At 31.8% G+C, this 25,929-nt stretch overlaps 2 protein-coding genes across 12 annotated transcripts in view; both read right to left on the reverse strand.

The window, feature by feature from the left end:
- Window positions 1–3,733: 3,733 nt before the first annotated feature.
- Window positions 3,734–25,929, reverse strand: part of LOC141529218 (uncharacterized) — a 330,321-nt gene continuing 308,125 nt past the window's right edge. For 8 of the 9 annotated variants that reach the window (XM_074245698.1, XM_074245691.1, XM_074245697.1 and 5 more), the window contains one exon: window positions 3,734–3,943. Coding sequence is in view for 5 of the 9 variants with exons in the window: in XM_074245691.1 (XP_074101792.1) it covers window positions 3,847–3,943 (97 nt within the window). In the remaining 4 variants the exon portion in view is untranslated. The remainder of the gene's footprint in view (window positions 3,944–25,929) is intronic. The other variant, XR_012479543.1, reaches the window with a different exon arrangement.
- Window positions 10,266–17,339, reverse strand: LOC141529499 (uncharacterized). 3 transcript variants are annotated; one of them, XM_074246046.1, is made up of 3 exons: window positions 15,495–17,339; window positions 15,069–15,325; window positions 10,266–10,766 (listed from the first exon to the last, which is right to left on the reverse strand). In XM_074246046.1, exons 1-3 carry the CDS (start codon window positions 15,781–15,783, stop codon window positions 10,746–10,748), a joined length of 567 nt encoding a protein of 188 aa, XP_074102147.1. In that variant the 5' UTR covers window positions 15,784–17,339; the 3' UTR covers window positions 10,266–10,745. The 3 variants fall into 3 exon arrangements, with proteins under 3 accessions (XP_074102147.1, XP_074102146.1, XP_074102145.1); XM_074246045.1 differs by having other exon boundaries at window positions 15,009–15,325; XM_074246044.1 differs by lacking the exon at window positions 10,266–10,766 and adding an exon at window positions 14,076–14,327.

The following is a 25,929-nucleotide window of genomic DNA, read 5'->3' on the forward strand; positions in this document are numbered from 1 at the left end:
GATATGTAAGAGAGGTCCTGCTGGAGAAAAAGAAAGAGGAGAAAGAAGAAGAATCGGAGAAATAAGCTGCAGGAGCAGCATGGAGGGGGCCTGGTACTGCGATGTAATGCTAGCGCGGTATCGCGGTACCGCAGTATCAGGTACAAGAGAGGGGAGGGTTTTATTGAGTAAAAATCTCACACTACCGGCAACCAACATCTCCAACATTGAAGCCGGTGTCTTTTGAAGATTTCCCTCCTCTCGCCCAAAAAAAAAAAAAAGTCACATACCATATGTGTAGTTCCACAGTTGTGTCCTATTTCACTATTCCAATTATGAAATTGTTAGTAGATTTCATAAATTATTTTGCTGTCTAAGTTCCTTAGTGTACAGTGACTTAGAATAAAGTCAATTTTTATGTTTGTATAAACAAACTGTATTCAGTGAAGTTCATGATATTGAATGGTGAATTGTGTAATTCTAATTTTTTATTATTAATGTCTCTTTAATTTTTAATTTAAAGAAAATTAATTTTTGGAACGAGTAATCGAAAAATGTTCCTATACTTACTAAAAATTGTTAAAAAAACATTGTAATTAGTCAGTGAATTATAACAGGGTCATTTTATGAGAGATGAGAAAATGACCACAATTTTAAAATTTCTCTCGTTAATTCTGATTTAGTCTTTATTTATCATTAAAAATCTATATTTTACCAAATTGTAAAGAAAAATTTATTCAGTCAATAAGAAAACCGATTTTCCTCTCCTAGTGACTTCTCAGTCGTACTAACTAGTATCCGGGCCAAATATTTTTTAAGTCGGCAACACGTTATCTCAATTATTCTATAAATTTCAGTTAGTGATTCATTTTATTTAAGAAAAATAGTTAAAGAAAAGAATTAGGTTCGATTCAAACGAGAAAATACGTTAGTTTTTGTATATTTTGTATTTGAACATAAGCTTATCACATATCTCACCAGTCACGCAAAAAGATAGAAAAATTGTTTTCTCAACCTCAAATCTGACTTGTTAAATTTTTTTTTCTTTGCAGAAGTAACAATAAACATGTTAAAAATGAATGAAACTTCTTATAACTACCAAAAAATCCAAAATAAGGTTTTCCAGATTATTTATAATCCGTCCCACCAGTCACATATGACTCTGGTGGGACTCTTGCTTATAGTCTGTAACGGAGTACACGGGGCCTTCTTCATCCAAAGAAGGTCTCCGATCCGAGTCAGTTACATGTCATGTGGTTGGTTAAATAAAATTTCTGGTAAAATACATTTCTTTGACAATTTTTGTTTCCCTCATAGCAATCTATCACGACCCTGCAGAACTTACTCCATGCTCTGGTCCAGTTTCTGGATACTGTATCTAAGAATCAAGTGGCGCCCTAAATAAATTAAGGGGTGACCAAAGAGAACGAAGAGACTTGTCAAAAGAGTTCCTTCCGTTTCAAGTCAATCCATCATAGAATTGAGTCGAAGTAATGAAATTTACAGCTTTGTTTCTCTTAGTAATCTTCAGTTAAATGATAAATTTTTCTTTAACCTAAATAATCACTAATTTGGCGATTTTTCATTCAGAATTTTTTCGCGAGTTATGCTCTCAGTTATCCTGTTACATGAATGTAGAATGTTTAACGTCTTAATTGTCATAAATCCGATTTTTTCCCGCTTCATAAAATTATTTAATTTTGAAAATGTGAAACGCTTAACGGTTTTGCTTGTCATCCTTATTTATAAATCTTTTCCTAATCTTACTTCATTTCTCGTATATTTTTCAGAATACATATATATTTCCTATTCTCTTAAGATTCATAACCCGATAAAAAGCGGATAAAAATTGAACGAGATTTAAGAACAAATTTATTTTATGCTCTCTATTAAATAACACCTAAATTTATCAAGATCGTGTTGTTAGCATGCTAAGTCCATTATTTCTGTTCTTTTATTATTTACTTTATTTATCCTAAATGATTAATAGTTTAATATACAAACAATAATGTTTCTACTGTTGGAATAATATAAATGATTGTATTTTGTACTTGTCCAACCAGTCACGATAAAAAAAATTTTTTAATGGTTTCTACGCAGGTAATAAGTCTAATTCTTCATGACATTGAATGTTTGTAGGATAAATTTTGTGATGAGAGGGAAGATATTTTTAAGTGCTTAGGGGTTGAACTGAAATTCGACTAAAAGTATTCCGCGGTAAGAGAGAAGGATTTTTCGATGTCCCACCAGTCAAACAATAATTACGAGAAACTTAAAAAGTAATCAAAAATTTGACCAAATAATGTTACTAATTAGTTATTTCTTTAAATTATAAGATTTATTTTACAATAGTAAATTTCAGTCACACAATTGTAGCTTATAATTAATAGAATTTCAGAGTTAAATGTCCCACCAGTCACTATTGAATGCCCGTATAATACACGGAAGAAAAATTATATGACAAATTACAATAGTAATATCGTCATCCAGGACTAGACTTTTAGTATCTTGATTTTTACGACGCTGTCGTCTACAGAATACAATTTGATTTATTAAAAATTACGATGTTATTTAGTACATTTTGTTTGTAAGAGCAAGTAAATAAGGACGCATACTATATGTTTTAATAAAAAAAAAGACAGAGTTTAGTAGTCTGTGGCGCCACCACCAAAAGATGACCAACTACTGTATGGGGGGTCTTATCATGGGACTGAACAGAAAGTTGAGTTATTCTCTCCTATAGCGTAAGGGGATAAACCTTGGGCTTGTGGCGGAGTGGACTCCGGGTTCGATTCCTCAGTGATACAGAATTATTTTCTTCGTTGGCCTAAGCTTCTTTTTAATTTGAGTGATAGAAATTTACGATGCTGCATCGTAAAAATTACGATGTTTAAGTTTTGGCCCGGCACTACAATATTCTATACTAAAAATTACGACGTTTTCACCATAATTTTTCATACAGTTTTCTTTCCGTGTATAACGTCTCTAAATGTCATATGTTCTCCCAAATATGTATCAGTGAAGTAATGATTTTGTTAAAAATTTATTATCAATAAAATATTGTAAATTTGACAGCATTGGATGAAAATTTGTATAATTTCATATTATGAATAAAATATCCGCAAATATTAATATGAAGATAATAATAATACTTATTATTCTAAGGTGGAAATAAGAAGACTAATTAAGATCATTATTGAACATGACTTCCATATTTATCTGTAGAATATAAAGTTTGAAAAATGATCCGTATTCATTATAGCTATCGTCGTTTGCGATCGGAATAATTCTTAGATTTTCACATTTATTATGAAATCTACTTTCATTTCGGCTACTGAATGGTACTTTTTTTACTTAAACTTGAATCATCGGGACTGAAAAATAGTACCAGGAGAAAAATTTTTCAATTAACTATTGCGCAAATCTTTCTTCTTGCCTACTTACGTGAGTATTTATCGAAAAAGGGTGCTATACAAGGAAATTTTATCAGAACTACATGTGTCATATTTAATCATGAATAATAGAAGAAAATCACACCCTCTAAAAAGCAAAATAATACAGAAAACATCTATCTAGCTGTATTTTTTTAAAAAATTGTCTACAACTAAAAGAAAAAAAAGATATTTGATTTTTGGCACATCCAAATAGATATTCACATACAGAATTATACATAACTATGACCATTGTAATCTATTCAAAATTAGTATCCATCACTTCATATATTTATTGAACTAGAATATAAGTATGAGCAAAATAGTTAAAAATTTATTTATTGAAGTTTAACTATTAATAATGTAGTGAATAATAATAGTCTATTTCTAAGATAATGATGCTTGTGGCTGTCGAACTTGTTTTGCCGACTTATAATCATCTTTTTCTCTCTTCAGTTCTTCCCAAATTTGAAAATGACGTTTTGGGCACTTCCATCCCTTTAATCACCCTGCAAGCTTCAGTGAGGTTGTCTCTATTGAACAGAATTGAAATAAAAAATTAATACATGACATATATCGTTACAATATTATATTTGTTTTTAATATCTCTGGCACTTGTTATTTTAAAAGTAATTGTTCATCATTTCTAATAAAATGAAAGACATCGTATAATCCATTGAAATGTTCCATTTTTTAGGCCTAACCTTGCATTTTTTAGAGGACGCAATTTTATTTTTTGATGTATAGGGGGGTGGGGGACAATGTAAAGCCAAAACCAAGTTTGTGGGGTTGCCACCCTTGTCCCACGGCCGCCATCTTGAAAATAGGGGTTGAAATGGTTTTTACGATATATCTTTTAAACTATTTATTTGATAAAAAAAATTTATAAACATTTTTCGTCGCAAATTAAATTCTCTACAACTTTGGACCAGTAACTTTTTGTTGTAAAACTATAAATAAAAAAGTGATAAATGAAAATATTTAAAAATTCGACAAAAAAATTTCTATTTTTGGAAATAACTTTTTTTTCTATCATTTTTCGAAAAAATTATATTAGACTATTTTTGTAGATCGTTTCTTAAGGAATAACTTTTATATACAACATTTTTTCATTAAGGCAACAGCTAAGGTTTTACAGCGCTTCGTAGTGAGTACTATTTTTCAGTACTCTTAACTATACCTATATTATACGTGTGTACTAATAATGTGTCATCAGTTATTGCTCTTTTTTTTTTATTTTGTTATTATAATTTTTTTAATTATAAATTTTGTAATATTAATAAATTTATAATTAAAAAAATTATCATATCAAAATTAAAAAAAAAAAAACAATAACTGATGACACATTATTGGTACACACGTACAATGTTTTTCAATGATTTGTACAGATCAAGAATCTTACGGAAAATGGAAACATAAAAATTTGGGAAACTTTAAGTTAAGAAATCACTAAAGACATCTCTAAACAAAAACCAGTAAAATTAGATATCATTGATTTTGGACATCTCTGAATATTTACAAATATAAATTCTTGCAACTTAGAACAACGACGATTAGAAATGTAGTAACCATACAAAATAAGCGCTCAGAAATTTAAAATACAAAAGATAACTAAAAATTAATTAATTCTCCTATGACCGCTGCTCCAGGTAGTTGTACAGTTATGTTTGATTGATTGTCTTTTAATTTAAAAAACACACCAAGGTTTTGCTTTTAATTTTGGTAAAAATTATTTTCAAGCACCTGGAACTGCCAACAGATCCTGTAACCTCTGCTCCATAAAGTTGTGAAGTTATTTTTAGTCGATTGTCCTTTAATTTTAAAAACCCACAGAAATTTTGATTTAATCTTGGTAAAAAATATTTTTGAAGACCCGGAACTACCAACAGCTTCTGCGACCACTGCTCTAGAAAGTTGTACAATTCTTTGCGATCGATTGTCCTTTTATTTTAAAAACCCACAGAAATTTTGCTTTTAATCTAGGTATATATTTTACAGGACAATTGGTCAAAAATAACTTTACAACTTTGTAACGGAGTACACGGGACCTTCTTTATACGGAGAAAGTCTTCGGTCCGAGCTAGAATTATCGACTAATTCCCCAGGGCGCTGTGCTCCGAAGTACTCGCGCCAATAGTCTTAAGCTAGTGAGTAAGTCCCCGAGAGGGTAGTGCCGGCGCCAAGAGAAAGTGAGTGGGGAAGACAGAGCCAAGAATAAACGAACCAACAAATTTTGGTAAGTTTTATTGTGTTCGAACGATCGAAGAATCGACATCGCAAACATCTCACTCAGGTAATTATAAATATTCTATCGCTTTTTTTGGAACGAGGCGATGAATTTTAGATAAATTTAATGCGTGCTAGGCCCAATGCCAGCTCGCTGAAGTTTAATTAATCTAAGAAATATTCTAATGCCAATTTCGTGTTCCAGAATAAAATATCCCTTGAGAATTAAACTACGAAGTGGTGATTCAGGACCGTGCCACCAACAACCTCATCGAGGAGTAACATCAAGGAAAGACGAGAAATCCGGGAGGAAAAGCGTCAAGGGATTTTTGAAAATAAAATCCAAGGAGACTCCAGGTACAATAAATACGTCTAAATAGATTCTCGATGAAGCGGCATCAGCCAGGCCTTAAGTCGGCTGAAGGTTATCGCCATTTTGCGTTCGGACACAATCAATAGTTTTAATAAAAATTTAATTAATTAATCTTACCAAAATTTAAGCAATTGGTTTAGTCAATATTTAAGTACTCGTTAGTTGAACAAAAATTTAATTAATTAATCTTACCAAGTTGAAGAATTAATTTAACTGAACATCAAGAATAATTAACGAAATGTTTAAGAACAAAAAGTGGTAAACTAATCAGAATAAAAGTCCGAATGAAATTAACAATGAATTTAAGAACAAGTCAGAAATAAAAAAACTAAATAATTAATTAATAATACCAGGAATTATTTCGGGTAATTAATTAAACACGTAGGCAGAGTCTGGATTAATCTTACTAGGAATTATTTCAGTTTGTTAATTTATGATTTTGGTGTCACGTGAAAATTTGATCTCTGGTAATTGAGTTTAAGTGAAGTCAGTTAATTTTGTGTAAATTAAAATCATTAAAATAGTTCAGTAAAATATTTTAGTAAAAATCATCAGAACTAAAAATTAGTTAACATCAACATAAATAATTTGGAACGAATTTTGATTGTGTAAAATAAAACAAAAGTAAAATTAAAATCAAAAAATAATTTTAAAATTAAGTGTTAAAATCATTCAGATAAAAGTAGAAAATAAATCATTTGAAAATTTCACTTGAAGAATAATTCAACAAAAGTTTGGGAGAGGGTCCGCCATCTTGTCTCGAGCTAAAACGTTGAATAAAAAGGACATACAAGGTCGAGACTAAAGATCTCAAGGCGTTATAAAGTGAAACATAATCCCCAAAATTAAAATAAAATAAATTCGAACTTTCAAACACCACAAAAGTAAAATAAAGTAATTTAGTAAAAATAAAATCAATTTAGTTATTCAGAGACGAATAAAATAATTTCGTTAAAATTAAATAAAATAAAATCAATTGTCAATTTCTTAATCCGGAGATTAAAATTGAATAAGTCAATTAGTTAACTCTGACTAAATAATTTGGACAAAATTAAAACAATTAATGTAAATAAAATAAATTACAAAGTTCGGCAAAATTGAATTCGAAGAAAACAATTAATAAAAAGAAGCTGAATTAATATTAAGGAAATTAATTAAAGTAATTTACTAGAATCATATCATAAAATATGGCGAAATAAAATCGACAAAGAAAATAAATTTGTAAGAATACTAGGACGTAGCGAATATTTTGTCGGCAGATTATTAAGATCTCTGTCGTCAAGTTTTAATCTATTATACGAGATACGAAGACCTCTTAGTATTACATATTTATTGTTGTATTATTAACACCACGGCAGTAAATTAGTTAAGAATTTTTATAAGAAAATTAATAGCTATAGGAATTTGGCGTTGGGAATGAATGTAAAATTTATTCAAGAGAAAATTTAATAACTGAAATTTAATTTGGATTTAGAAAATTTAATAATCAGATTTTATTTGAAAATTAAAAGTAAATAATAGTCTTAGAAGATAATTAATAAAGTATGGAAATTTGAATTAGTGTGTTTGAATGATAATAATTACATTGTGGGTGCGTGAGTAAAGTTATGGAATTATGAAACTATTAAACTTATGGAAATATGGAATTATGAAATACTGAAAATTGGGAAATATGGAAAAATATGGAAATATGGAAAATGGTGGAAAATAATTAGAAACCGCGGTATGTTCGCTCCATAAGAGGGTATCGTCGGGAATAAGAAACTATGATAGAAACCGGGGTAGGGTCGCTCCATAAGAGGGTATCGTCGGGATTAGCCACTATGATAGGAAACCGTCTTATAAACGGGAATAGGACTTAGGATTAAGTGTTAATTAATTGTAAGGGGAATACTTTTGTCATGGGGTTGGTTAAATAAAATTTCTTGAAAAATGAATTTCTTTGATAAATTCTGTTTTCTTCCCAGCAATCTCTCACGACCCTGTAGAACTTACTCCATGCTCTGGTCCAGTTTCTGGATACTGTGTCTAAAAATCCAGTGGTGCTCTAAATAATTTAAGGGGTGACCAAAGAGAACGAGTGGGCTTTTCAAAAGAGTCGCATTCCGTTTCAACTTCCTGGAGCAGCGATCACAGCAGCTGTTGGTAGTTCCTGGTCTTCAAAAATATTTTTTACCACGATTAAAAGCAAAATCTTGGTGTGCTTTTATAATTAAAAGACAATCGATCAAAAATAACTGTAATCTTTCGGGAGCAGCATTTACAAGAAAATTAATTAATTTTTAGGTATCTTTTGTATTTTAAATTTTTTAGCGCTTATTTCGTATGATTACTACGTTTTTAATCATCATTGTTATAAATTGTAAGAATTTATATTTGTAAATATTTAGAGATGTCCGAACGTAAAGATATCTAAATTTACTTGTCTATGTTTAGAGATGTCCATTTTATTAAGGTTACAAATAATAAGAACTGTATATTTTTCTAAATTTTTCAATTGTCTTTTTATTGACTTGTCTAAATTTTTTATTTTTCGTTTTTTTAAATCTCTGTCATTTTACGTGTTTGTTTTATGGTTTGTCTAATTTCACGGATATTGTCACAGTGTTTATCCACTGTGGCATTTCCCGCCGGACTCGAACACATTGGTGTCGGGGGATCCGCTAGGTGGCGGCACCTCTCGAGCAAAATAAAAAAATTTTAGTATAATTAAGATCTAGTTTAATTTATAATATTTGATTTATTTTATTCTCAGTCCAGGATGCAGCTGGGATGCCCGCTTCTGATTAAAATATGCGAGAGTATAATGCGAGATTTATTACAAAAATTCAATTTATTTTTAATTTAAGTTTATGATTTCATTTTTGGTCGGACGGGGCCCGAGCGAGCGGCCGACAAGCCTGAGAGTGCCCGAGGTTCCCAGTCCGGAGGAAACGAGCCTAACGCTCGGCTCAAATTTATTATACAAAGAACTCACATTTAATTCTCTGTTACGTCCAAATTATGGACTTTAAATTAATTTATTTGTTTCGGCCCAAGTCACTTAAGACCTATAGACCGGGGACGTAAATGAGGATTTTGAGTAGGGTTTTTATTCTAAAAATAAACACTCGAATTAACAAAAAAAATGTATATAAAAAATGAATGGATTAAACTACAGATATTATTGTGGAACTAAATATACGTATCAGTAGAAGTACAATTGGATATATAATTCTATTTACAAAATAATCTTAAAATACCTTAGTCGCTGTGATATCTTCTTAACTATAAAATACTTCACGATTTGGCCTTCCGTGTACGAATAGGTACACAAAAACTATCGACTGGCTGACTGTGTGGATATTTGGAGCTGAAAATTCGGCGCGAATATATCACGAGGGTGATACGAGTTCGGCGGTATGATTTGAATACTTCGAGAAAATACTCGGCGCGAATATATCACGTGGGTGATACGAGTTCAGCACTACTATCTCAAAAACAAAAGACTGAAAAAGCTAACAGTACTGAAGACTGAGCAAAAACTGAAACTAACTAGACAAGAGCTGGAAAAATAACTGCTGTTTTCGAGGGTGAGAGTGTCTTACATAGTTTCGGTGGGTCCCTTTTCGTGAGCGCGGGAGAAAAAGGTCCGTCCAATCAGGAACGATTTTCCGGGTCCTGTCCCCTCCCAATAGAAAAAGCGGCCCAGGTTACGCGCTATGCAAGCCTGTGTGTACGCGCACTTACACACACGCATGCAAACTTTCCTTTTTTTATTTATTTTCGACTATTTTTAATTAATGCTATTGTTTAAAATTTTTATATTCCTAGATTTTTCTAAAAATAATCAGCGATGTTTAATATTGGTACTGGAACTTTGTTTGAAATTCTAGCTTAATTTTAACACTTCGTACCAGAAATTTCATCTATAATTATTTATCTTATTTAAATTTTTGTTTGAAAATTAGTTTATTAATCTAAATTTAACATTCATTCGGGTATTATTAACTTAATTTAATCGTTTTAGTTGCGATCGCGAATCTTATTCAATTCTAGAATTTATTTAATTATAGAGAATATGAAATTCGTTTCTCATAGAATTTGCTTAGTTTCTAATATTCATTTAACGATTTAGTTTGAGTAAAATTTTAGTTATCTAATTTGTTGAGTTTTAAATGAGTTTCTTTTTTTGTTCGGAATATTTAACATTTCTGATAACTTGAATAATTTTATCAAGCCTCTGCATCTCGTTAGAATTTGCTCAGTTTCTAATATTCATTTAACGATTCAGTTGAGTAAAATTTTAGTTGTTTAATTTGTTGAGTGATTGGTTTCTTTTTTACATACTATCTAATTGCATTGTTGTTAGGAAGTGAATAAATTTACACCAGTATTTATATTCAATAATCTAGATAAATCTTTATTTGTCTTCTAAGTATCTAATAATTAATAAACTGTGATTAATAATATTGTAATAATATAACGTATTCTGTAACAGAGATAATTAATATATATGTAAAGCACGTGGTAGCTTGTAGCATGACCAAGTGAAGAACGTGCATACGTAGAAAAGTATAGAATGTGGGGAGAGGAGTCGTATGCGCCGTCAAGCGGCGCGTAGGTCTCCGCCAACTCACTAGTTATAATAATAATAGTATAGATATATAATAATAATAAGCTTAAGCGGGCTTGGGTAAATCTTGACCTCCTAACACTCCCTTCATTTTCCCACGTCCAGCTTCCACTGCGCTACTTCATACGATCAACTGATTTTTCTGTAACATAGTGAACATATAATTGTAATTAATTCTATCAATTTTATGAACTTCTAATTATTCTAGTCCAAAAGTCTATCTCTTAAATATCTAAATGGTTCTGCAGGTAATGGTTTTGTAAGTATATCTGCTAGATTCTCTTTCGTAGATATCCAACAGACTCTTATTCTATTTTCATTAACGCATTGTTTAATGAAATCACCATGTGTTTTTGCCATGTGTTTTCTATTACCTGTTTTCTCTCTTTCTAGTAATTCTAATTTAATTTCATTTACACTATTATCGAACATCTTAAGTTTGTGACTTCCATCCTTCTTAGTACAGTCGTCTGCTGACTTGTTATCACACCAAATAGTAGTAGGAAATAATGTCTTTCCAATTACAAATCTAATTGCTTTATCTAGAGATATTATCTCTTGGCAAGCATCACTCATTGCCAAATATTCTGCTTGACAAGTGGACAGTGTAACGTACCTTTGTTTGTGACTTCTCCAAGCTATTACGTCATCAAAAAATCTAATAATGTATCCTCCTGATGACGTGGAGTCATCATTATCTTTGAAACTGGCATCTGAGAAAGCTTCTAAGTCATCTGAGTTACCTGTATATTTCAGGTTTAAATTTACTGTACCTTTCAAATATCTCAAAATTCTTTTTACATCTTTCCAATCATCTTCGGTAGCACTTAGTTGTTTTCTAGCTAAGTAATGTACAGCAAACGAAATATCTGGTCTAGTTCCATTTGCTAAGTACATAAGACTTCCAATTGCCTCTCTGTATGGAGCTTTTCTAGTTATTGACGATTGTTCACATTCAGATGATTCTAACTCTTCCAATTTTCTTCTTTTACTTCTATTTTCAACTTGTCTGGTAACCATTGGAGTATTCTGCGGGTTACAGTCAGTCATCTTAAATCTATTTAAAATGCTTTCTATATAACTACTTTGATTTAATACAATGTATTTCTCTTCTCTATTTCTTTCTATCTCAATTCCAAGAAATATCTTGGGTTCACCAAGAACTTTCATCTCAAAATTCTTACATAAATGGTGTCCAATTTCGTCTAACTTCTTTGGATCATTGCTAGCAGCTAAAATGTCATCTACATAAATTAGCAGTACAGCTACAATTCCATTTTTCCTCCAAGTGTATAAACATGGTTCATGTAGATCATTTTCGAGACCAATCTCTTTTACCACTTGATTGAATTTTATATTCCACTTCTTAGGACTTACTTTTAATCCATACAAAGATTTCTTTAATTTAAGTATCTTTGTTTGCTTCGTCTTTTCATCTACATCTAGACCTTCTGGTATCTTCATGTAAATGTCTTCATCTAAATTTCCATAGAGGAATGCAGTTTTCACATCATATTGACAGATTTCTAGATCATATTTATTTACTATTGAAAGTAATGCTCGTGTGAGTGATAGTCTAGATACTGGCGTATATGTATCTTTTAGATCATAATCATTCTTATCTTTAAAACCTCGACATACTAGTCGTGCTTTATAAAGTACATCTTTATTTAATTCTATTTTCCTTTTAAATACCCACCTTGAATCAATGATATTTAATTTTCCTTTAGTTTTACTTGCTTCTTCCAATTCTACGAATTCCCAGACGTCATTTTTAGTTATTGAGTCCAATTCATCTTTGATAGCCTTCATCCATTGACTTCTTTCACTTAAGTTACTTGCCTCATCATAGCTGATAGGTTCTCTGTTTAAAGTAGTAATTAAACATCTTATTGATTCTTGTTCATCCATGTTAGATTGATCTTCAGACACGTTGACATTTCTTGCGAAGCTTATGTCTTCAATCAATTTTCTATCTTTATCCTTTTTAGATTCTAATTTTCTTTTCATCTCACCTGTAGTACATGGTCTAATTTCTTCTGATGAGTTCTTCTTTTCATTTAAGTTTTTAACATCTAGTGAATTTTTACGGGGTCTTCCTCTTTTTCTTTGTTCCGGTTTCTCCTTTTCTTCGTTGGTTTTGTCTTCTAAATTATTTGGTACATTTTCATCTGATTTCCAACTAATTTCATCTTCAGTTTCTTCTGTTTGTTTAATCTTATATACATCTTTGTACACTAATTTTTCATTGAATCTAATATGTCGTGACTCTAGAAATTTTCCAGTACTTGGATGCCATAGCAAGTATCCTGTGGGTTTATATCCCACCATGACTGCTTTGATTGCTCTCTCGCTGAACTTGTGCTCTGGTTTTGGAATTCTAATATATCCAATACATCCAAATCTTTTAATTTTGTCAAAATGACAATTTTCATCCTTATTAAATTTCATCAATGGTACATTATAATCTATAGATTTATGTGGTGTTCGGTTGTATGAGTGAACAGCTGCGTCCACTGCTAACTCCCACATACTCTTGGGTAAACCAGAATCTAGCATATAGGTTCTGACCTTTCTCTGCAACGTGGCGTTGAATCTTTCAGAGACTCCATTATGTTCAGGGGTATAAGACGGTGTTAATTCTAATTCTATCTTTTCTTTTCTTAAAACCTCTAGAAATTTTCCACCAGTGAATTCTGTTCCTTGATCCGATCTAACGTAGCATACCTTTTCATCTTTGCCGAGTAGGTTTCTTGTAGATATTAGAAATTTTTCTAATGTTTCTCCTGATTCATCTTTAGTCTTTACTGAATATGCTCTAGCTAATCTGGAGTAGTCATCTATGTATACATTAATAAATCTTTTGTGTCCTGGGTGTGAAGTTGGTTTCATTGGACCTATCGTGTCCGTATGTATTATTTGTAATGGTCTTGATACTCGTCTTCTAACTTCTTTAAATGGTAATTTTTGCATCTTTGATGTAATACATATTTCACAATTTAGAATTGAATCATCAAATTTAACTTTTTCTAATTTGCTGTATACTTTCTGTAACTTCTTGAGATAATTTAATGAAGCATGACCAAGTCTTACATGCCATAACATAGCTTCATTTATTTTACTTGACTCTGCTGTCCCTTGCTCTAATGAATTTGATGTGAATAGTTCTTCTAAATTCTTAATGCTCTCGATATCATCTAACTTAATTATATTTCTAGTTATTAAACTAGAATCCCAATTAAATATGTCATCATTTGGATTTTCAGGATGTTGTTCTATTTCTGGAGGTGTTGTAACTTCTTCCTCCCTCCTAATTGAAGAATCCTTGGCCTCTATGTTTTCTGAATCTCCCTCCTTCCTTTGTAAATCTACTTCTGGTTCATCGGTGTCATCTTCTTGAATCATAACAGCTTTACAACAGTAAGCGTTGTATTCCCAATCTGATTTATTTTTATCGTCTAGATTTTATATTATCATTATTATTCAAAACCTTACTTTTGAGTCTTCCTTCCTTGCATTCTGCACCTTTGTGATTTTTAATGTCCTGGCAAAAATAACAAAACCACAAGTCTTTTGACAATGAGCAGTCCTCAATTCTATGTCCGGTCTTAGCACATCTATAGCATCTTGTTTTACCGTCAAATTTGGCTGTTTGAGCTTTGACATTATCATCTCCATCTCCGGTCTTCTTTTCTGCTTCTAACTGTAGAATAAAAGATTTCATTTCATTTAGTGTCATCATCTCTTTTGACTGAGATCTGTTAAGAAAATCTGCGGACATTAATTGAGGAGTTACAGGGGTGATTGCTTGATAAAAAGCTGATCTAATCTCTTGCTCAGTTAATTTTTCTCCATCTCCACAAGAATCATATTCTCTAATGATCTGGTCAAATTTTTCACAGAAGTCGTTGACCTTCTCATTCTTTTTCATCTTGATTGAATACAGTCTTTTTCTAACTGAACTTGATGTAAGGTTTATCTGTTTTTTTCTACATTCTTTAATTCTTTTCAAAATTTCTACGGGTTCAGAAATATCAAGAATTCTCTTCTGATAATTTTCACCTTAATGATTAATAATAATATCTCTAACAAGGCATTTTCTTTTATTATTTATTGAATTTGATAAGTTATTATTATTACTGTTATTTTCATCTATTACATCTAATAAATCACAACTAGTACGTTCTGATTTTAAATAATCAAACCAGATATTATAGTTTGTTTTTTGAGTTAATCTATATTCTCGTCTAACATTAATCTTACTTTGATTTGATAGTAATGCATCTTTAATTACATTCAAATCTCTAGAGATAATATGATTCCCATTTGTAACTTCTAAATCATTCTTATTTGGGAAAGTAGGAAATGTATGTGAATTCTTTACCTATGCTTCTGCCTTAGTCTTTTCGCGATCTAACTCTGCTTTATACCCTTTTGTCATTACCTTTAGGGCATCTAACATTGCAATTGAAACTTCCTCGAGTCTCCTAGCTGTTCTTTCCATCGACATTGCCATTTCTTGAGTCTTCTTGTTTGACTCCAGCATCAACCTCTTCATATCATCTAAATCTTTATTACCAAGCATTAACATCTTTTCGCTGCTTCTAATTTTAATCTTGGTATTTTCACTCTTGTCTTTAAGATCATCATCATCTTTAGCATTATCATCTTTAGCATCATCATCTTTAGCATCATCTGTACCTGTAAACATGTAATCTTAATTAATATCTGGGATTTTCTTAACATCTATACATCTTTATACATCTTAAATAGGCCTCATCTAACTACTCTTAAACACTTTCATCTATTCTTAAATTGTGTCTTCTAATTATGTTTACAGCTTCTAAATTATTTTATAGTCATTACTTACTCGTCGACTGGCTTGGTTTGACAGGAGTTGAGAAGTTATTCATCCTTTTGGAAGACACCTTTACTTCCTTATTATTATCAGTTGTTGTTGATGACTCTGAATTAACTTCATCTGCTGATTGAATCAATCCTTTGTGAAACTGTGACAGACTGTAAAAAGTGTCCACAATTTTCTCAGTCTTGATTTGTAATTCTGATTCTCGTTCCACATTTTCAGGATCTTCAATTCTTTCAAGACTTCCCTCACTATCATAATCAACCAGTGTAATCTTTTTATCTGACTCTGACATCTATTTCGGATTTTATGAAACAGAATTTAAATTTACTTAAATATACATTTAATTAATAGTTTATTATTTAATTAATAATTTATCGTCTATCTCTTATTATTAATATTCTAAAATTCTATTCATCTAGTACCCGATACTCTTCTTAATTTTTATTCTGTTTCGTGCTTCTAAACCAAAATGAACGCACAGCAATTCACTTTAATTTGAAACGCAAGATTGATCATTGACACAGTACCACCTCGAGTATGCACACCTATTCTAACGTGTAGTTTTACGTACGACAATAAAACGACATTGAAGGCGGTTGATCACGCACACACTCGGGATACATTGTGCAAACAAACAACCTCACAAACTATAAGATACTTGATACCGAACGCAAGCATCGCATATCTCAAGTTACCGAAATATTTCTGATATGTATTTTATATTGATCAATATTTATGACATGTCCAAATACATTTTTATTTTATTTCAAGATTTGTGATGATTCATAATCAAATCCAAAATCTAGTTTAAATCATCTTAAAGCATCGTAATCTAAAGTGTAATACACGTGATTTCTTATATATTATTATTATTATTATGACGCCGTTATCCGACATCTTGAAATTTTTCGCGCCTACCGGCTTCACTGATTATTTCATCATAAAACAAAAGACAATCTACTCAATGTTAATCTCTTTGTCACATTCTAATATACTGAAAATTATATATACAGAAATCTATGAATGTATTTAATGACGCAAATAAATATTTGTCAGTTTTTCCTAAGTTGTCTAATTCGTCGTCTGTTAATACGCATCTATTGCGTTATATCTTTTATGTGCATGCATGACTCACTCATCTATTCATTTCGTCTTATCTTCTTACTTAATTTTTGTATATTTTATTTTCTAAATTAATGTTTATAAATACTCTTACCTTATAATAAATCACTTCCACAAAATTTATTATATTTTTAGTAAAAAAAAATCACAAACGCTGTGGTAGCGTGCACTGGGCCTCAATAACCTGTTCGGAAGTGAATTAATTTACACCAGTATTTATATTAAATAATCTAGATAAATCTTTATTTGTCTTCTAAGTATCTAATAATTAATAAACTGTGATTAATAATATTGTAATAATATAACGTATTCTGTAACAGAGATAATTAATATATATGTAAAGCACGTGGTAGCTTGTAGCACGACCAAGTGAAGAACGTGCATACGTAGAAAAGTATAGAATGTGGGGAGAGGAGTCGTATGCGCCGTCAAGCGGCGCGTAGGTCGCCGCCAACTCACTAGTTATAATAATAATAGTATAGATATATAATAATAATAAGCTTAAGCGGGCTTGGGTAAATCTTGACCTCCTAACAATTGTCATTAAAGTTTTTAAATATTGAAAAAAAAAATATCTGTTAAAATTTTTCGAAAACGTAACCTTGGTTGATTTGAATCTTAAGTAAATTGAGTTGCTTGTGAAAGGACAGATTCTATCGTTGGAAATTTTTTTTGAAATTATTTTTAGATTTTACTACCTATTGTAACTAAATTACTCTAGCCTAAACAAACATCCCGCATAGATATTTTTCTTTTTATCACTACTTACTTTAGTCCTAAGGTTCTATATTGCATTTTTTTATTGCCCTCTTATCCTTGGGTCCGTTTAATTTTAAGCTTAAGATTTTCATTTAAGTTTCGAGGAAAAATATCCACAGATTGTGTCGAGCGTTGCGTTAATGACCCTGGTGTCATTAGTGCAACCTTTTTTTCTACCGTCTAAGTCTTATCGTATTTTTTCGTATGTAAAAAATAACTATTTTAAAATTACATTCATTTCTTATATTGTTTCAGCGAACGAAATTTATGATCGTCTCGACTTATTTAAATATTTTAATTTTAATTTCAATTAATCAAATTGTCTGGACATAACATCTCGATTGCTAAATAATTATATAACTAATGTTTCTATTTATTATTGGAAGCCCTGTTACTTGTGAATATCGGTCCGATTCACGTCCCGAGGAGGTTTCTCAATTGTTGTGGAAATTGGAATTTTCAAATAGCACCGCGGCGGACCCGAGGCGACGGAAAGTCCCTCACGAGGTCGGCTCGGTAGCTCCAGCTGGCAGCATACTGCCGGCAAAAATATATATAGTCAGTCACGGGTGAAAACTGCACTTGTAAGCACCAGTGTGTTTGAGTTCAGTTATTCTTGAATATTTTTTACTATTGCTGGCCAGTTGTTGCCGATTGACTGTCTTAAAAATTCATTGTCAATTAATTGGACTCGTTTTGGTAAGTCCTTTAGCATTATTCCACCGGGGTAGATTATTGAGAACCTCCCGGGCGTGAACGAGCGCCGATTTCTGTGAGAGACCGCCATTTTCACCACGTGGTTAGCACGTGGAAAATTTTTGTTGAATAATTCATTATTGAAATTAAATAAAATTTGAATTAAACGTGGGATGATTTGTTGCTTACAAAAATAACCTCTCAAGGAAATCTCGCGTCGGTTGACATCCCACGTGCATCCTGTGACTCGTGTTAGTTTTTGGCGCATTTGCGCAAGTAAGAAATTATATTGCGTTTAAATTGTTATAACTATTATTACTATTATTCTTGTTAAAAGATATCGACACACTCGTTCGCCCAGTCCTGCATGTAATCGACCTTGGCAAAGGGTGATGATTATTGAATTAATTTTTGAAATTTTGTTATCGCTTAATTCACTCAATTATTAATTAATAACGCGAATATTAAGCGGTAATCTAATACTTACTTATACACTACTGGAAAAAATTAAGGGATCAAAAAAAAAATTCCAAATTTTTCGGTAGTTTTCAACATGCCGTAACTTTGAGAGAAATGGTCGTACAGGAAATAAAAAAAAAGGAAATTGTAGCTCCAAGTGTCTAGTTTTTGGATTAGAACTTCAAAATTTTGTAGCCTCCGCGGTTTCTGAGTAATCGTAGAAAAACCAGCAACAAAAAAATTCTCAAAATTTTTTTAGTTCTTTTTTTTGGTCTACGGGCGTGGAAAAAATTTTTTTAGCTTAACCACCATGAGGATCGGATACTTTGTTCATTTAGCTTTAATTTCTTTTTTTAAACACCCTGATACGTCCACTCCTCGCTCAGATATCGGTCTTCAAATGGAAAAGGATCTTTTTGTCTTTGATTATCGATATCTCAGGAACCAATGATCGCACAGAAAGTTAAAGGTGGGTTCCAAGAACTTGAATGAATTCCCCTTAACGACTGTCCATTGTTTTTTTCGAAAAAAAATTTTTTCTTTCCGTCACATGAATTTGAAAATGCAACAAAAAAAGGGCTTTTAGTGGTTTTTTGGAAAATCAAGCGCTGGATCGAAAATATTGAGGAAACCACTAATGTTAAGTGTGCCTTTTACAGTTCATTATGTCCACAAAAACCCTACAAAGAATCAAATTAATCCAGCCAGCCGTTTTTTTGTTTCACTTGATCGAATTTTTGAAAAAATTAAAGGATCACGTTTTTTGCTCTGAAAAGCTCATAATTTTTTAAAAATGAGAAAAAAAAATGGTTTTTTCGAGCTTTTTCCACATTTTCGTTCCAAAAAGTGCTTAAATTTTCAAAAAAAAAAAAATTTTTCAAAAAAAAAATTTTGTTCGAAAAAAAAATTTAAAAAAAAAAATTTTTTTTGGAAAAATTTTTTTTTTAACAAGTTAAGGAAACTCAAAAAACCATCGCCCAATGATTTTTATCACCTTTCCACCGCTGTATTCCTTGATTCTACTGATCTCCTTTTAATTAAATTAATAAAAAAAGTTAATACCCCCAATCGGATTTCGATTTTTTTCATACGCTTTTCGGACTTTTTTTTTTCTTTTCTTTGTGTGAATCCTTAGCAAATCGCTTCATTCAACAGTTTTTTTCAAAACTAATCCCTCTGCGCTAAAAAAAATTTTTTTTAATTATTTGGTCAAAATTGAAAATTTCTGACTTTTGATTCTTAATCATGGTTAGACGACATTTATCGGAGGTGGAAGTCGCTCGGTTAGTGACTCTTATCGACGAAGGTTACACTCAACATGCAGTTGCTATCCGGATGGGTGTAAGTCAATCTGTCGTATCTCGAGCTTATACCAGATACCAAGAGACGAATCAATATCATCGTCGCCCCGGACAAGGTCGCCATCGAGTCACTAATGCCCGCGATGATCGAACAATTGTTAGAGAAGTTCGACGACAACCTTTCGTCAATGCGAATATTGTCGCTCGAAACTTCCCCAATCGCAGACAACAGCAACAACAACAGCAACAGCGACGACGGCATCAAGTGCGAAACATTTGCTCTCGAACAATCATCAACCGTCTTCGTGAAACTGGGTTACATGCACAACATCCTAATCGTGTACCCCTATTGACAGCAAGACATCGTCGAGCTCGTTTAGCGTATGCTTACGATCATCGAAATTGGAACTTGAGGGAATGGACAAATGTTTTATTCACTGATGAGTCTCGTTTTAATCTGTATGGCAACGATCGACGTCCTCTCGTTTGGCGCCGTCGTGGAGAACGTTTTCGCCAGAACTTTGTCTGTCCAGTCGTTGCCTACGGCGGTGGATCAGTTATGGTGTGGGGCGGCGTTTCACGAAATTGGAGAACACCTTTGGTAATTGTACGCGAAAATTTGACAGCTAGACGTTACATCTCACAGCCAACATTACCCGGCGCTTCTTTGAGCGGCATGACATCACATTGTTGCGACACCCAGCAATGAGTCCAGATCTCAACCCCATAGAGCACGTTTGGGACATAATGGGCCGTCGGTTGCGCAGAGAGTATCGAAATTTGCAGAACTTAGCTGCTTTGGAGCGCGCGCTTCAGCACATTTGGAATACCATTCCGCAGCCTCAAATTACCGTCTGCATAAACATGGCTGAACGTTTGAGAGCCGTTATTGAAAACAGGGGTGGTAATACCCGGTATTGAACCAACAAAAACCTTCAGAGAATGAGTTTGGAGTCATTAAATACGGTGGAACTGACGAGCCACCGGGTCTCAATTCTCCTGAAATACCTCACACACACACACACACACACACACACACACACACACACACACACACACACACACACACACACACACACACACACACACACACACACACACACACACACACACACACACACACACATAGAGAGAGAGAGAGAGAGAGAGAAGCGTAAATCCGACCGCGCAACCTCCACGTGGTACGCTTTGGATAACGCTAATGCCGGCGGTAATTGTTTTCTTAAACTTTTCAAGAGAAAAAATTTCAAAAAAAATTTTTTTTTTTTTCAATTTAAGCACTTTCTGGAACAAAAATGTTGAAAAAGCTCGAAAAAACAATTTTTTTTCTCATTTTTAAAAATTATGAGCTTTTCAGAGCAAAAAACGTGATCCTTTAATTTTTTTAAAAATTCGATCAAGTGAAACAAAAAAACGGCTGGCTGGATTAATTTGATTCTTTGTAGGGTTTTTGTGGACATATTGAACTGTAAAAGGCACACTTAACATTAGTGGTTTCCTCAATATTTTCGATCCAGCGCTTGATTTTCCAAAAAACCACTAAAAGCCCTTTTTTTGTTGCATTTTCAAATTCATGTGACGGAAAGAAAAAATTTTTTTTCGAAAAAAACAATGGACAGTCGTTAAGGGGAATTCATTCAAGTTCTTGAAACCCACCTTTAACTTTCTGTGCGATCATTGGTTGCTGAGACATCGATAATCAAAGACAAAAAGATCCTTTTTCATTTGAAGACCGATATCTGAGCGAGGAGTGGACGTATCAGGGTGTTTAAAAAAAGAAATTAAAGCTAAATGAACAAAGTATCCGATCCTTATGGTGGTTAAGCTAAAAAATTTTTTTCCACGCCCGTAGACCAAAAAAAAAACTAAAAAAATTTTGAGAATTTTTTTGTTGCTGGTTTTTCTACGATTACTCAGAAACCGCGGAGGCTACAAAATTTTGAAGTTCTAATCCAAAAACTAGACACTTGGAGCTACAATTTCCTTTTTTTTTTATTTCCTGTACGACCATTTCTCTCAAAGTTACGGCCTGTTGAAAACTACCGAAAAATTTGGAATTTTTTTTTGATCCCTTAATTTTTTCCAGTAGTGTATATACAATTTATTATTATTATTATTATTATTATTATTATTATGGTTCTAAGAGGTCATTTCCTGTCATAAATACTGTAATAAGACAGTTTTGACAAACCTCAATTATTATTGATATTATTTATATTCAATATTGTTGAATTTATATTGTTATTAAGATTGGTATTTTGTCACAAGCGTTATTCTTGCTAAGCGGATTATTATTGTTAATTGGATTCCAAAGAAGATTGTTGTTAAATCAAGAATTCCACGAAGAATTCATTTTGTTAAATATATATACAATCATTCCGGCCCTTGGAGGTTCTCAGTAAATCCTACCTCCTAGGCCTTCAATTAAATTAAATAAATTATTTAATTTGAATTTCTTTTCTTGTTCTTTCTATCAATCTATCTATCTAAACAATTACTGTATTAACTTCTTTGTGCTCGCTTGCCTATCCTATTTGATTTTCCTTTCGTTTCCTTTCAACTTTCTGAGACAATTTACATTTCAGTCATCTATTTGACGTCTCACTGGTTTGTAAGAATTTGAATCACTGATTGATCGCTTGGCGCGGCCCCTGAATATTACTTTTGGTAATTTTTAGATAAAATTATCTGGCATCCAAATCGTGCACTACCCCAGCCTGAGGGTCATCGGGCCTATTTATTCAATTTCAGGGCGAGCGTAGTTTACTCTACCCGGCCAGTATCTCGGCCTCCGGTTTTAGAATTCGATTACGGGGAAAAATATTGTTACAATATCTTGTTTATAAATTTTCTAATTTTATGCTTATCTTTTTTAAAATAATTCCTTTTTTTTGTTAACTGAATTTTTACATTCCTACCTCTTTTATTTTCGAAATTTTAAATCATCTTTTTTTTTTTTTACAAACAATTGCACGACTCATGATGCGAAGCATCAGAGAGTGCTTTACAATCGAAAAATTTTTTTCGCCTCATTTTGGCGGCTATTTTTATTATTATAGCCTTGTTAGTTCAGAGAATCAACATATTTTGCATACTATTGTCGAGACAATTTAATGGAAATTAATTCCATACTTTTTAAAAATTGATTTACTTCAAAAGAATTTGAAAAAAACACCAAAATAGGTCAAAAAATTTTCCTGTCCGTCATGTGTGAAACCCGGAAACACTGTAACTTGTGAAAAAATCCATTATTTGAGTTAAATTTTTTTTTTTTTAATCCTAATCGACGATTGTAGGTCACTGAATGTGAATGATTAATTAATTCAGTGTCGTTTAATTGCAATTAATAAAAAACGAAAACTACAAGACTGTATATCTATATATATTAGGGTGGGTCAAAAAAATCGAATAATTTATTTTTGATTTTATACTCTGAAAAATAGGTTCGTAGACACCTAAAAAGAATTCTCTCCAAGTATAAGCTCTTAATTATAACGGGAAGGTCCTCCGCTTTGCGGGTTTCTATTTTTTTCGAATAATCAGATAAAAAAATTTATATCTCGCTTCCAACTGCTTGGAAAAATATTCCGTGGCATAGATTTTGTGAGAAATTGAATGCTTTACAAAAAAGGTCTCTTATGACTTTTTCAAAAACTCAACCGATTAAAAGATATTCATAGTTGAAGTTTGGCTATTTTAAGGAAAATATTCGTTTTTATTATGAATTTTATAAGTCGATGAAAAAAATTATTTCGGATTGCGGAACTCCTGATTTTGTAGGAAATTTACTGCTCTACAAAAATGGTCTCTTATGATTTTTGATTAAGTGAAGCCGTGACGAGATATTCATCGTCAAACATTAACGAATATCAATATTTCCAGTTTTTGATCAATAATTTGATAAATTTTAATTTAAACTATGAGTTTCAGGAAAATTTACATAAATTTGAGTTTCGATCGATAAAGAAATGTTATAAACAATTTTTTAATATTGTTTTCAGTCTTGAGCTTGTTTGATTGCATTAAAACAAGAAATTAGAGCATTTTTTTCGACATATAGCCAATGATTAGTTTAATTTGAAGTGAATGACATATTTCTTTGTCAAATTTAATATGAAAAGTATTGAATCAAGTGAGAAACAACCAGTATTTAACTTTTTTATAGATAAATTTTTTATTGAATTATCAATTGCAATATAATTGTCTATATTTTTAACATAACAGTACGCTATTACTATAAATAATTTCTTTTATTACAATTTGGGAATGTTTTTGATGTTCTTTGACAACTTGCAATAAGTACTGGAATTGTTCTTCATTTTTGTCAAGCATTGATTATATTCACTGACTAATGCAACAGCTCGCTCTGCTGAATCATTGACAACTTTTAGTTGTTGAAAGTATTCTTTATTTTCGAGATAACTCTCATTAGTAGGCCATAATTCAACATCGACATCAAGAAAGTCATACGGTAGATCGAAGATTTTGAAAAGATTTAATGACTTTTTAGACACAAAGTCACTCAGAGTTCTCTGCGCCAATGAATTCAAATCTTTTTAGCAATTACAAATCTTTTAGCTTTAGAATCTGTACCTTCACGAGTATTAACAGCTTCAACAATACTTTTTTTACTTCTAATGGAACGCCATCGTCAAACAGTGATAAAATGGCAAGTTCATCGCTCAAATACCATAAGTGCGAAATCATTTTTTCACACGTAGCTGAAGAAATCAAAGGATTGATATGTTTGTACTCCAATAAATTTTTCATAAACTGCAAGTCATGATAAGCAGCAGTTGTTGCAGAAGTTGATGAAAACCAAGCTTTTAAATACAATGTGACTATAAAAATACAGAAATGACGAAGACCATGCAATTCTTTCTGAGAGAGTTTGAATTCATCTCTGAATAGATACATTTTCAAACTATAAATGGCATTAGCCATCCATCTAGCATGATGAACAGCACCAGGACGTTTGAAAGAAATCTTTTCTTGAGGCATTTCTCCAAGGAAAATCAATGATAATTCCAATAATTCTTTATCTAACTTATTATAACATTTCTTTATCGATCGAAACTCAAATTTATGTAAATTTTCCTGAAACTCATAGTTTAAATTAAAATTTATCGAATTATTGATCAAAAACTGGAAATATTGATATTCGTTAATGTTTGACGATGAATATCTCGTAACGGCTTCACTTAATCAAAAAATCATAAGATACCATTTTTGTAGAGCAGTAAATTTCCTACAAAATCATGAGTTCCGCAATCCGAAATAATTTTTTTTCATCGACTTATAAAATTCATAATAAAAACGAATATTTTTCTTAAAATAGCCAAACTTCAACTATGAATATCTTTTAATCGGTTGAGTTTTTGAAAAAGTCATAAGAGACCTTTTTTGTAAAGCATTCAATTTCTCACAAAATCTATGCCACGGAATATTTTTCCAAGCAGTTGGAAGCGAGATATAAATTTTTTTATCTGATTATTCGAAAAAAATAGAAACCCGCAAAGCGGAGGACCTTCCCGTTATAATTAAGAGCTTATACTTGGAGAGAATTCTTTTTAGGTGTCTACGAACCTATTTTTCAGAGTATAAAATCAAAAATAAATTATTCGATTTTTTTGACCCACCCTAATATATATCCATGTAAAATTAACATGGATGGTGATATATCTATATCTACAGATATTATGTACATTTTATTCCACCAGGGGCGCCTATGCATCACTTTCCTAGTACAGATGTTATGTTAAAAATTTTTTTTGTCTTTTTATTTTGTACGACTCATGTGTTTTTTTTTTTCGTTATTTTCGTTGTTTATTGACAAATAATGGGATAGCTATTTTATTTTATTAATATTTCATAATTAAATGAGCATGATGAGTCGTGCATTTTCGGATTTTCCAAACTTTTTCAACTTCCTGCTAAAAATCTCAGATTGTCAAAAATCGGGAAGTTATTATATCTACCCCGTTTTACAAAAATCGAGCTTCCATCAGATTTCGATGTTTGAAGGACACAGGAAGCTTCCCTGACTACCCCCGCGATGTTGTCACTATCTATGTATGTATGTATGTATGTATGTATGTGTA

This window comes from Cotesia typhae, unplaced genomic scaffold (genome assembly GCF_013202065.1).
Source record: "Cotesia typhae breed Kobodo isofemale line unplaced genomic scaffold, CoteBio_Ctyphae contig_48, whole genome shotgun sequence".
NCBI lineage: Eukaryota > Metazoa > Arthropoda > Insecta > Hymenoptera > Braconidae > Cotesia > Cotesia typhae.